This window comes from Balaenoptera acutorostrata, chromosome 16 (assembly GCF_949987535.1).
Source record: "Balaenoptera acutorostrata chromosome 16, mBalAcu1.1, whole genome shotgun sequence".
Lineage (NCBI taxonomy): Eukaryota > Metazoa > Chordata > Mammalia > Artiodactyla > Balaenopteridae > Balaenoptera > Balaenoptera acutorostrata.
This window is the reverse complement of record NC_080079.1, coordinates 63,491,880-63,503,630: the sequence shown is the minus strand read 5'-3', so window position 1 is coordinate 63,503,630 and position 11,751 is coordinate 63,491,880. Positions and strand designations below refer to the sequence as shown.

Below are 11,751 nucleotides of genomic sequence, written 5' to 3'. Positions count from 1 at the left end.
GAATGGGCAGAGGCCCCAGGGGGACTTATGGGAACGAGGGCTCCAGGAGCATGTGAGAGCTCACCTGGCCCCTGCTCTACGCATCCAGCTCTTTGCCAATGAGAGTGTGCTGACCACGTGGGCTATGCCAAGGTGAAGATCACCCTCATCAACGAGAATGACAACCGGCCCATCTTCAGCCAGCCACTGTACAACGTCAGCTTATACGAGAATGTCACCGTGGGGACCTCTGTGCTGACAGTCCTGGTGAGTACCCGCTCTCCTGCAGGGCAACCGAGCTCTGGGGTAGACCATCAGGAGGCATCCAGAGGGATCCAAGGAGTCTGAGCAGTCAGGGAACGGGGTGCCCCAAGCCCTCAGAGGCTGTGATGTTAGTATACTAGAGCATCTGGACTCTTCATGATGGGCTTCCTTGGCCAGGGCAGCACCGTGGAAAAGGGACCAACCTGGGGAAGAATGAGGTTGGGCCCAGGATACTTTGGTTTTCTGCCTTGTCCCTGAGAGATACTGAGCCTGGGTGGGCCAGGAGCCCTGGACCTGCCCTCTAATGGGGACAAGTGCCAGCCATCTCTCAGGAAGGTGATCCTGTCTATCTGAGCACAGACACCAGGGAAGAGTGGGCTCCTTGAGGATGCCTGGGCATCCCCAGCTGTCTTTGGCTGAGACTTTGACAGGGACTCCTCCCGGTGTCCATTTGTATCTGTTAGTACTCGTGGTCGCAAGGGACAGAAACCTTTAAGTGGCTCAAGCAAAAAAGTAACTCCAAAGTATAAGTGATTTCAGGCATGGCTGTATCCAGGCACTCAACTGAGCAGGAATCTGACTTCAGCACTGGGCTCTGCTTTTTGGTATTGGCAGAGAGGGACACCAGCACCCTTAGGCTCACTTCTCACCAATTTATCAACCCCAGTGGGGGAAAAAATAATTCTTTTTCAATAGTTCCAGCAAAAGTCCCAGAGCTGATTCTCATTGACCCAGCTTATTGGGCCACCCTGGAACCAATCATCATAATTCTGATATACCAGAGATGGGTCATACTCCCCTAGTGGAACGGGGGGTTGGGTCAACCCCATTCAAATTATATGGGCTGAAAATGGGACAGGATATTCTATAGCGGCTTCTGTTATCAGAACAAAGAGGGTTGCTGAGCAGACCAAGGTGGTAGATGTGTGCTACACAAGCTCAGGGGCTTGCCCATAGTAGGTGCTCAATAAACATTATGGAGTTTAACTCGCTGCTGCACCTCCCTGCCCACTGAGGCCCCCAGAGTCCTTCCACTTCTTGCTCCGTTCCCACTCCAAGCACAGAGATTGCCCGCCGATCTCAGGCCCCTACTCCATAGTGCGTTTACTCTACAGAAAGATGGTATGAAACTGTTTTGAGCCCCCAGGCCCTTCCCATCTGACAGTTATTAATATTTCAAACAGATGTTTAGCTAGGCAGGCCATCAGATGTAAACAGTAAGTCTGCTGCGGCTGTTTTCCTCCCGCCTGCTTCCCCAGCCCATGGCTCTGCCAGCTTTCACCAAGTCGCTCATTGCAATCAGTCACCTGGCGCCTGAGGCCCCTTGGGCCCTCCTGCAGCCTCTAGGGGCCCAGTCAGAGAGCAAGTGCCAGAGGCTCTGGCCTTCTGGACCCAGAGAGAGCCTCTTCAGCCCCCCAGCCACCTTCCAATGTCAGGATGAAGGACACCCAAGCAGCCTGTCCCCCACACGGCCTGGAACCACATGGCAAAGAATTCGGATGTCAAGCCCAGGCTTGGCGGGTGGCCGGGAATTCCTTTGTGTCATTCTTGTTGGAGATGGAGGGTCTCACTTTGCAGTCCCCAGTTCCTATGGCCCTGGAAAGGGTTGAGGGAGCCTAGGGGGTAGGGTGGGGGGGTGACGTGTGGAGAGGCACACCTCTTGGCTGATGGCCGGCTGCAGGTGCCAAGGATGATGTGTGAAGCCCAATCCCATCTGGGGTTGGCACTGGAGAGTAGCTTCTCATACTGGGTTTCCCCAAGCACTGGAGCAGTTCCTGGGCCTGCATGGACCTCTGCCCGCTGCCTATGACCCCTTTTCCAGTCCCTCTCCCAATGTTTAGCAGTTGTATTCGGGCTCCTCTGTGGCTACCTGAAGGTCTTCGTCCAGGGCTGGTTCATCTGGGCAGCCTCTAGTTCCTCAGTGTGTGTGTCCAAGCCCTGCCCACCTTCCTATCAAACCCTCAGCCCCAGGGTTTGTGGAATTGTGCAGCTCTGAGGGGGCTGTTTCACCCAACGATAAGCTCTAGCAGCAGGGCTGTGTGTCTGAAGGAGTTCAGGTCCTGAAGTGAAACAGTGGGCCCTGCATCCCTGCCTTCTCTGGGTGCTGGTCTAACTATATTACCTCTAAGAATCTTCATTTCCCATCTGCAAAATGGGCATGAGTTCCCCCCACCACTCCCGCCACCACCAAGGCTGCTAGATGTGAATGACAGCTGTGAAAGCATCGCCTGGTGACCCCCACTCACCATCATCTCCCAGTCTCCCCAAGGTACTTCCAGAGCTCCTAGCAGGTGGCAAGTTTCACGGCCACACCCGCCCCACCCACTGCCCTGGTCTCTCCCACCTGCCCTTCTCCCCTCAGCCCCAGGGTTAGCCCAGTATCCCCACCTCCTTTGTTCCAGGAGGGGCTGAAATTATAGCTATCTGCTCAGGGACTGTGAAATTCCTTCTCCCTGACCTTTTCTGGGATGTTATTAAAATGTTTCATGGGCAGTTGTGTCAGAAAAAATAATTATGAAGAAAAGGAAAATGTTTCAGTTTGCACCGAAGGCCAGGGCAGAGCCTGCTGCAAGGGGCCTCCCCACCCCATGCCATGGCAGGGCCCCGTTTCTGTGCCTCATCACCTGTCCTGGGGGAAGGCAGCAGTTCACCAGGGAGCTGGGAAAGCTGGAACAGGAGGGGGCCGTCACCTGCAACCTGGGCATCCCAGCTGGGATGGCATCCCTTCTCACCTCCCTGCTCCCTGGACCTTCCTCAGCCCAGGTTTTGAGGCCCTTACAGCCCCCAGTTATAGAAAAATGAGTTTCCACTGGTGGAGGGGAAAGAGCGGGGATGTAGCGGTCAAAGGCTTGACCTTGAGCCCCAACTCTGAAGGGTGACCACATAGGGGAGGGGTGTGTAGGGGCACATTTACCCATGTATGTTTGCTTGTGGGGTGTGTGTGTGTATGCGTGCACGCACACAGGCATGCCCTTGTGTCTGTGCCTTTATGTGTGTGTGCAACTACATGCACTCAGATACATGTATATAACACGTGTGCATGTGTGTGCACGTGCAGGTTCCTGTATGATGCTGGTGCCTCCCCATCCTCTAGGTTGTATGGTTTCTTTCCCTCTCATATCCCCAGGCTGCTCTGATTCTCTCCTTCCAATCCTGCCTCCTGACCTGATAATAGGGGTTGGGTGGGAAGGCTGTGGGGTATCTTCCTAGGATTCTGCTGGGCTTAGGGCAGCCCTGTAGCCTGGCCGATGGCTACCTGGGGCCTGGTGGGGTTTGTGGGTGCTGCTGGACAGTAGGAGAACAATCTGAACGTTCAACAAATATTTTTTGAATACCCACCACCGTGTCAGGCACATGGCCCTGAGAATACAATGGTGATGTGAGTCTTGCCCTCATGAAGTTTATAATCTCTTGGGAAAGCCTGATGTTAGTACTAATAAATGAATCTTTACATTAAGCATTACTTGCTGTGATGGAGAGATCAGGGAGCTATGAAAACCTGTAACAGGGCATCTGACCTTGACTGGGGTCAGGGAAGCCTTCCCTGAGGAAGTGGCAATTGAGTAGACATTAACAGGTAAGCGAATGGAGAGAAGCACATTGGAGAAAGAGGGAATAGCATGTGCAAAGGCCCTGTGGCTGTAATGCAGTGGTGGGAGTGTGATGTGCAAGGAAATGGAGTGCTGCTCCTCTGAGGTGGAGGGGGTTGGGGGTGGATTCAACTGTATCTCCTGAATTGCGCCCACCCCAAACATAGCCACTGCGCTGCTTTTCTGATAGTGGAGAAGTCGTGTATCAACCGATCCACATTCTCTTACCTATTCCATCCTGGTGGCCCATGGCCAGCATTTGGGAAACAGCTGGCAGAAGCTGTTCCTGGGATGTGCAAGGAGCCAGCCTGGCCTCCTGCAGTATGGAGCTCGTGTCCCCAGATTCATTAGCTCCAAGTCCCCTGGGCAGTGAGAGAGGGGCCCTGAGGAGGAGCAGCAGCCAGGAGGGCAGGTCCTCCTGCACTCCAAGAGGCCTTCCCTCCCTGCTCCAGGGGCATGGGGCACAGCAAGGATGGAGAGAAGATGGAGCGCCGGACAAGACAGGATTCTTCCCCAGGCAGGAATCAAAGCAAGAAGGAGAGGTACATAAGAGCCCTGATGGGGCAGGTGCAGGGCCCAGGACCAGCTCAGTTTGCTCAGCCCAGGGATGGAGTGTCACCCCTCAGCTCCAGGCAGACAGAGTGGCCTGTGGGGGCTGAAAGGCATGGCTCCTCTCTACCCTCCGTGCTCCTCTTCCCAGCCAGTCCTTGGGAGGCTGGTACCATCTTGGGCAGGGCCCTGAATCCTGTTCTGTTGTGGACTGGTCACTCCTCTCTGGGATTTGGTTTTCTTCTCATCATATGAGGAAAATAGTGCCTGCCCAGCCTGCATTGGTTGGGCTGTTGGGAGGCTCCAGTGCGGTGATGTGGATGTAAATAGGTAAGGGATTACAGACCTAAATTGTGGTTCTTATTTTTTTTTCTTTTTTTTTAAGTATAGCTTTAACTCATTTTTTATTTAGTTAGTTAGTTAGTTAGTTAGTTATGGCTGTGTTGGGTCTTCGTTTCTGTGCGAGGGCTTTCTCCAGTTACGGCAAGTGGGGGCCACTCTTCATCGCGGTGCGCGGGCCTCTCACTATCGCGGCCTCTCTTGTTGTGGAGCACAAGCTCCAGACGCGCAGGCTCAGTAACTGTGGCTCACGGGCCTAGTTGCTCCGTGGCATGTGGGATCTTCCCAGACCAGAGCTCGAACCCGTGTCCCCTGCATCGGCAGGCAGATTCTCAACCACTGCGCCACCAGGGAAGCCCCTGTGGTTCTTATTATCATCCGCCTTAAAGGGCCCCATCTGGCCGCCCTTCAGCCTGTGTGTAAGCCCAGCTCTGCAAGGTGGGCCTCTTTCCTCCTCTGTTACCTGGGGAGGTACCCTGACAGGATCCTACCTGGGAGGGTCATCGTGAGAGTTCAGTGGAATGGTTGGTGAAGACACTCAGTGCTGAGCCTGGCCGGGAACACTCAGAAAATATCAGCAAGTCATGCCAGCCTCTCGCCTGAGCTTTGATGGAGCCAGGACTCGCTCGGAGTCGTGGCCCTGCCCCAGGGAAGCCGTGTAACATGGGCACATCCCTGAGCCTCTGGGGCCCCATCGTCCTCATTATAAAGCTAGATGGTTGGGCCGATGCTGCTTCAGGGCCTTCTGGCTCCATGCGGCTTAATTCCAATGCACTCTGCCCAAGAGGAAAAGTTGATTTTTGCTGTTTAGTTTCACTCCTGGCAACACAAACATGCTTCCTGTCCTTTGAGGGTCCCTCACCCACCCGCTGTTCTCTAGAGTTCCCTTGCCTGCCCTGCCCTCCCTCTCCCAGTCCCCATCTGGAAGTTTGGTGAAGGTTCCAAGGTGGTCACTTCCCTGCTCCTGGAGCTCACCAGCTTTTCCTAGTCGTCCAGCCTGGCCTCCCTCCCCAGGGGCATCAACAGAGGCAGCCCTGCTCCCGCTGGTCCCCTTCACTCCCTCCTCCCCTGCCCGCTGACACCAAAGGAAAAGGTGTGTGTGATGTCACTGCCCCAGGCTGACCCTGGTGAAGGCCAGCCTCAGTCCTGGAAGAACTGAAATGCAGCATGCCTCTTCCATCAGCTGTCAGGCTGCGGGGCCTCTTCCCCAGCCCTGAGAGCCTGCAGGCTCAGGGCACACCGCCCACCCCCCCCTCCATGTTGCTAAATCCAAGGAATTTAACATGGACCTCACCCCGGGTGCTGGCAACTCGATGGCCCAGCCAGGTGGTCTGGGAAGGCCAGTCCCCTGCCTCGGCCTCAGGTGGTGCTCCCTGGTCCCTCTGGCGCCTTGTAGAAGGACTTGCTGCTCTGCAAGTGGGGAGACACCTCCCAGCTGCATTAGCACCTGCAGGAGGGAACTTTAGGAACAAAGCTTTGAAACCAGGGAGACTCAGGTTGAAATTCTGCCCCTACCCTTGCTGTCTCTGTGACCCTAGACAGATGCCTGGCTGTGTCTGATCCTAAGTCCCCAAAGTTTGCTGTGGCGATGATAGTAATTTTATCTATCCCATGATTTAATAAGATGCATTTTAGACTGCTTACACCCAGAAAGTGCTGGGTGACTGACAGCTGTGATTGCTAGTGCTGTTGCTGTTTTTCTTCTCCACCATCATATTTGGGGGTCAGTGGAGCTTCAGAGAACACTAGCTCTTAAACCTAGGTCTCTGGGTTCCTGGATTCTCTGCCTTTGGCTCCGACTTCACTGGACACCGGGTCCTCTCAGTTGACACACTGGTGAGTTCTTGAGTGTCCCCGACCCTGGGGCTCTAACACTCAGGCCCCAGCGTCAAGGAGCAGAAGAGAGAGGTTAAACGAGGATGCGGCCGGAGGGCCAAGACTCAGAGGAGGCAGGCAGCAGGTGTGACAGGAGGACTGGCTTCATGCATATGCGGCCTGGGCATTTGCTTGGGAAGCTGGAAGTAGGAGGGCCTCACCCTGGGTTTGATGCTCTACTGTCGCCGTCTTGAGATTCTTAATTTTTGAACAAGGGGGGCTGCATGTTCATTTTGCACTGGAAAATTATGCAAATTATGTAGCCTATCCTGGCTATAGGAGCTCCATAATTCTGTGCCCAAAGGAGCTCTGTGGTTGTCCGTTGTTTTCGTCTATTCCCACGTTCCATCGGCACTGGCTCAGTAATCGCTTGCCTTGTGCCACGCTCCAAGCAAGGGCCCACCGAGCTTGTTTCGGTTCCAAACGCTGCGTGAGAAACCATCCCACACTTAGCGGCATAAAGCAGCAACCGTTTTGTTATGTTCGTGGATCGGGCGGGTCAGGAATATGGAAAGGACTCAGCAGGGGAGCCCTTTTCTGCTCCTCCAAGTCTGGAGGTGACTCTAGCCACTGGCGGCTCCTCCCTCTGTCTGGCGCCTGGGTTGGTCTGGCTGAAGGACTGGCTCAGCCGGACACTGTGTCTGAGCCCCTGCCTGTGGCCTCTCCACGTGGTACAGGCATCTCAGGCATGGCTTGTAGAGAGAGCTCCTCAGAGGAAGCCTCTGGGAAACGAGTGTCCCAAGAGAACCAGGCAGAAGCTGCGTGGCCTTTTGTGATCTAGCCTAGAGGTCACGCTGCATTTCCGCTGAATGCTGTCGGTTACAGTGAGTCACCAAGGCAGGTTCACGTTTAAGAAGAGGGGCTGTAGACCCTCCCCAGCTCTCAATGCTCCTTTCCTGAGATGCCGCACATGAGCGTGGCGCCGGGAGACAGCCGATTCCCGCTCCTCCTGGGTGTTGTGCAAACATAAGCAGAAGGACAGATGGGGGGAACCCTTCAAACCCCGTTAGCAGACTGGAAGTGTTCTCTGCCAATAGTGGGAGGAGGGGAGAGAAAAGAGACTAATCCCAGGCACTCCCTGGCCGGTAAAGCTCCAGTGCCCTAGGCTTGGGTTGGCAGTCAAGGTTCCCACACCCTGGCCCTGAGCCGCTTTCCAGCCATCTGCCCGCTACACCTCTCACACCCCTTCTCTCCTGCCTGACCAGAGTCCCCAGCTTCCCTGCACACCCTCTGCATTTCCTCATACCCCTCCCCCACCTAGCTCTCCCTCCTGTCTGAGACCATCAAAAGCCTGCTGACCCTCAGAGCCAGCCCAGTTGCAGCCTCCCCATAAGAAGCCATCTCCCTCTGGTAATAGGCACGTGCCCACCTCCCCCGAGGTCCTCCCCCTCCTCTCCAGCTCCCCGCTTTCCCTGGCTGCTCTCACCACTCCTGTGGAGGCAGCATGGCTCATGTCCTCTTCTCCCCACTCCACAGAGAACCTCCTGAAGGCAGGTTCTCTCTGTCTGGGTGCCCCCATCCCTGGGCTGTGGGGCACAGAGGAGGTTTGACTCCTGTGGTCTGGAGTGTCTAGGGCAGCTTCTTCGAAGGAGGGATGGAGGCAGAGGTCTCATGGGGAAACTGAGGCATGGAAAGGGTAAATTACACACCCAAGGTCACCCAGCGAGTCAAGGGCAGAGATGTTTGTCTGAATCCAAAGCCTCGTACCCCCATTTTCACTGTGTGTGCCAGGCTCCCAAGCACCCGCTCTGGCGATGGGCACAGGGGGAAGACTGCTGGACAGGGAGCCCCGAGGCCTGGGCTCTAGATCACTGACTCGCTCTGTGACCCTGTGCCAGTCTCATTCCCACTCTGGACCTTGGCTTCCTGCTCAGTCCAAAGAGAGGGTAAACTGGATGCCCTCTGGTTATCCTTCCTAGGTCAGGGGAGGTCTGGGGATGCACACCCCAAGCCAGGAACAAAGGCAAGGGTCCAGAAGGTGCAATGGCCACCAGATTCCAGGATCCCTTCGGCCTCCTAGTCCTAATCAGGGCATGTGATTACAAGGTCAAGGATGAAATGTGCCCAGCCCTTCAGCCTGCCTCTGCAGACAGGTATGCAGGAGCTGACCTTGCTTCCTTGGCTGCTGCTGGCAGGGCCGGGTGCCCTGTGAGCCCCTGTGTCTCCCCTATAGAAGCCTCCCCTCTGCCCCTCTCAGAATAGGACTCTGCACTCTCTGGGGGAAAGGGGGCTCCCAGATGCAACTACCATACTCTTTCATTCAGTGACTGTTTATCGAATGATGGCAGTGAACAAGACAGACAAACATCCGTGTATGTACCAGGGGAGGAGAAAGATGGTGAATAAGGAAATACAGAGCATGTCAGAGGGGGATGCATGCCTTGGGGGAAAGTATAGCTGGGGGCAGTAAGGGAGGAGTGCTGGGGGTGGCATTGCTACTGTATTCTACCAGGTGGTCAAGGAAGGCAGGCCTCTCACAGAAGGTGACCTTAGACAGAGCCCTGAAGGAAGGCAGAGGAGTCTGAGTTGAGGATTCTGCAAAGAGCTGCCCCAGGCTGAGGGAGCTGCAGGTGAGAGGCATGAGACAAGAGCCTGGTGGTGGGTGGATATGCAGAGAGGAAGAGGGAGGACCAGAGGAGGTCAGGAGGTGACAGACAGGACGTGACTGTGCTGATGGGGAGCCAGACGGATCACGGAGGCTGCTGTGTGGAGAGTAGGCCAGCGGGAGGGGCCGAGGACGCCCAGGTGGAAGCGGGCGACTAGGTGAGAGACGATGGCCCCAACCACCCAGGTGACAGTGGAGGTGGGGAGAGCTCTCCTAGCCTGTGCTCAGGTCTGAACAGCGGCTCCACCATTCTCCTCCCCAGTCCCAGCAAGGCACACCCATCTTCATCCCCACCTGGCTGCCAGGTGCGCCCTGTACCTTCACAAACACTGAAGTGGGTGGACAGCCCCGGGTTGGAGTCCTGCCTCAGCTTCTCACCAGCAGGTTGGCCTTGGGCAGGTTATTTACTGTCCCTGAGTTTCGGTTTCCTCCTCTATAAAATGGGCAGAGTAATTCCATCTCAGCAATGTTGTAGGGTGATGCGTGGAAAGATGGTAGCCTGGAGCCCGCGCACAGCAGATGCTCTGGTGGTGGTCCCAGCCCCTGCTGCAGGCCAAGCGTCCAGTGTTATCCGTGCTGCTCTCCAACAGTGTCCTCTCCATTTCTGATAGCATTGCTTCAGCTCGATTCTATCATTGTGTAAAGCTGGTGACAGAAATTGCCAGTGTGAATTATTAGCAAGTTTGGGAGATAATAGCACCCAATGGGCAGGCCCCATCCAGACGCTTTAGCAAAACCCAACAGAGGTGGGCAGGTCAACACAGGAAAGAGTGGAAGCAGGACTCCCGGCAACTGGGTCCCCTCAGCTGTCCTTCCCCTTCCTCCTGCCCCCCCTACCTCTGCTCTCTTTCCCCACCCCCTCCTGACACCCCTCACCACAGGCATCTTAATTGATCTCATTGTTCTCCAATCCCTAGAGACCTGAGACTCCAGCTGTGCTTAAACAGCACAAAATCTCTTCCAATTTCCCCACCGTTTAAAAGAAAATTGAATTCTTTATCTGCAGCCTGGGGAGGGGAAGAGAGAGGCTAGAGACACACACACACACACACACACACACACGCATGCACGCACGCACACACAAGCACACATAAATAGTAGTCACCCTAGCCCTGCTCCCAAGCTGGCCTGGAAGGCCTTTGTAGACACACTGTCCCCCATTTGGGGGGGTGTCTCGGCTGTACTTCTGGGCGCCTTTAATCTGCTCTTTGGTTCATCTCCAGCCAGAGGGGCCAGGCACTGGGAGGATACTGAGCTGGTTGATGGTGATTGACGGGTCCAAGTTCCTCTGTCTGTCAGGCCTCAGTGCTCCTCGGATGTGTTTATCTCTTTAATCTAAATATCAATCCGTAAAACCAAAATGGGATGGAATTAGAGGTAGGACAGGTGCTAAGGAGAGAGAGGGAGAACAGAGCTGGCTGCCCACTGCCACCCTGGGCTTCTGGAAGGACCTCGTCAGGGCCTGTGGGTTGGAGGCCGCAGGGGGCCTCCTGAGACTGGCTAGAGCCTGAGTCAGAATGGAGAGTGGGGCTCCCCCAGCTCTGCCCCTGAAGTGCATTGTCCCAGACTTTGTTCACGGTCCAACAGTTTCCTGCCATTTAGTTGCTCGACTACTTGATTTTTGGCAAATTGCTCTAAAGACTCATTTCCCATCAAGCCTTTGATGCCTCCCTCATTGGCGTCTCCAGAATCCCCCATCCTTGACAGGAGTGGCTCTGTCTGCTACTGACCTTTGCCCCTTTGCAAAAAAAACCTGGAAGGATGCTGTTGTTTATCATCATAGGCCTGGTGAGCGGGTGTTGTGAGCTTAGTAAATGGCAAGTACTTTACAGTATGTTACTTATCTCTTCTGTACCCATTGTACAGAAGAAAGAAACAGAGGCCCAGAGTAGTAAGTAACCTATCCAGGACCAGCCAACAGCGAGTGACCAAGCCAGGATTCAAACCTGGGTCTGCCTGATTCCAAAGCCCCTGGGTCCCCCTCCCGTTTGCCGGTCACCAGCAGGCGCCCATTCCCACTCTGGGCTCCAGCCTGTTGTTGGAATCAGCTGTATCCAAGGTCCAGGGAGATGGGCCCAGCGCTGGCCTCAGAGGCCGGAGTCACCCCATCACTGGGTGACCTTGAGCAGCTCCCTGGCTCCCAGGGCCCTGGTGTCCTCATCTGTAAAATGAAGGGATTGCGCTGGCTGCCCTCTAAGGCCCCCGACAGCCCCCTCCTGCACTGAGAGCTGTGATTCCCTGCCCTCCGCGCCCATCAGGGTCCCCCTTCAGTAGGGTTGCTGCTGATTGTTCCTCTCAGGCAGTCACTCAGAGGACATGAGAGGGAAGAAAATATACCCCCTGGGTGAGGGGACAGTGGGTAGCTGTAAGCGTGGCCAGGGCCAGAATGAGTTCATCAATGCAGTAAAGCCAATGGCTGTACAAAGTCCACCTGTGCCTTGTGCCAGGAGGGTCAGGAGCCCTGGGACCAGCCGACAGTGGAGGGGCCCAGACCTGAGAGCTCGTCCTGGGAGCAGGTGGGAGAAAGGCTGAGGGAGGAGGGAGAGGGGC

The 11,751-nt window shown here is 55.4% G+C and overlaps 1 protein-coding gene across 1 annotated transcript in view; it reads left to right on the top strand.

Moving 5' to 3' along the window:
* LOC130705015 (cadherin-23-like) overlaps positions 1–11,751 on the top strand; it is a 157,724-nt gene that overhangs the window by 60,782 nt on the left and 85,191 nt on the right. The window contains 1 exon segment of the mRNA XM_057530605.1: positions 104–246. Coding sequence (XP_057386588.1) covers positions 104–246 — 143 coding nt within the window.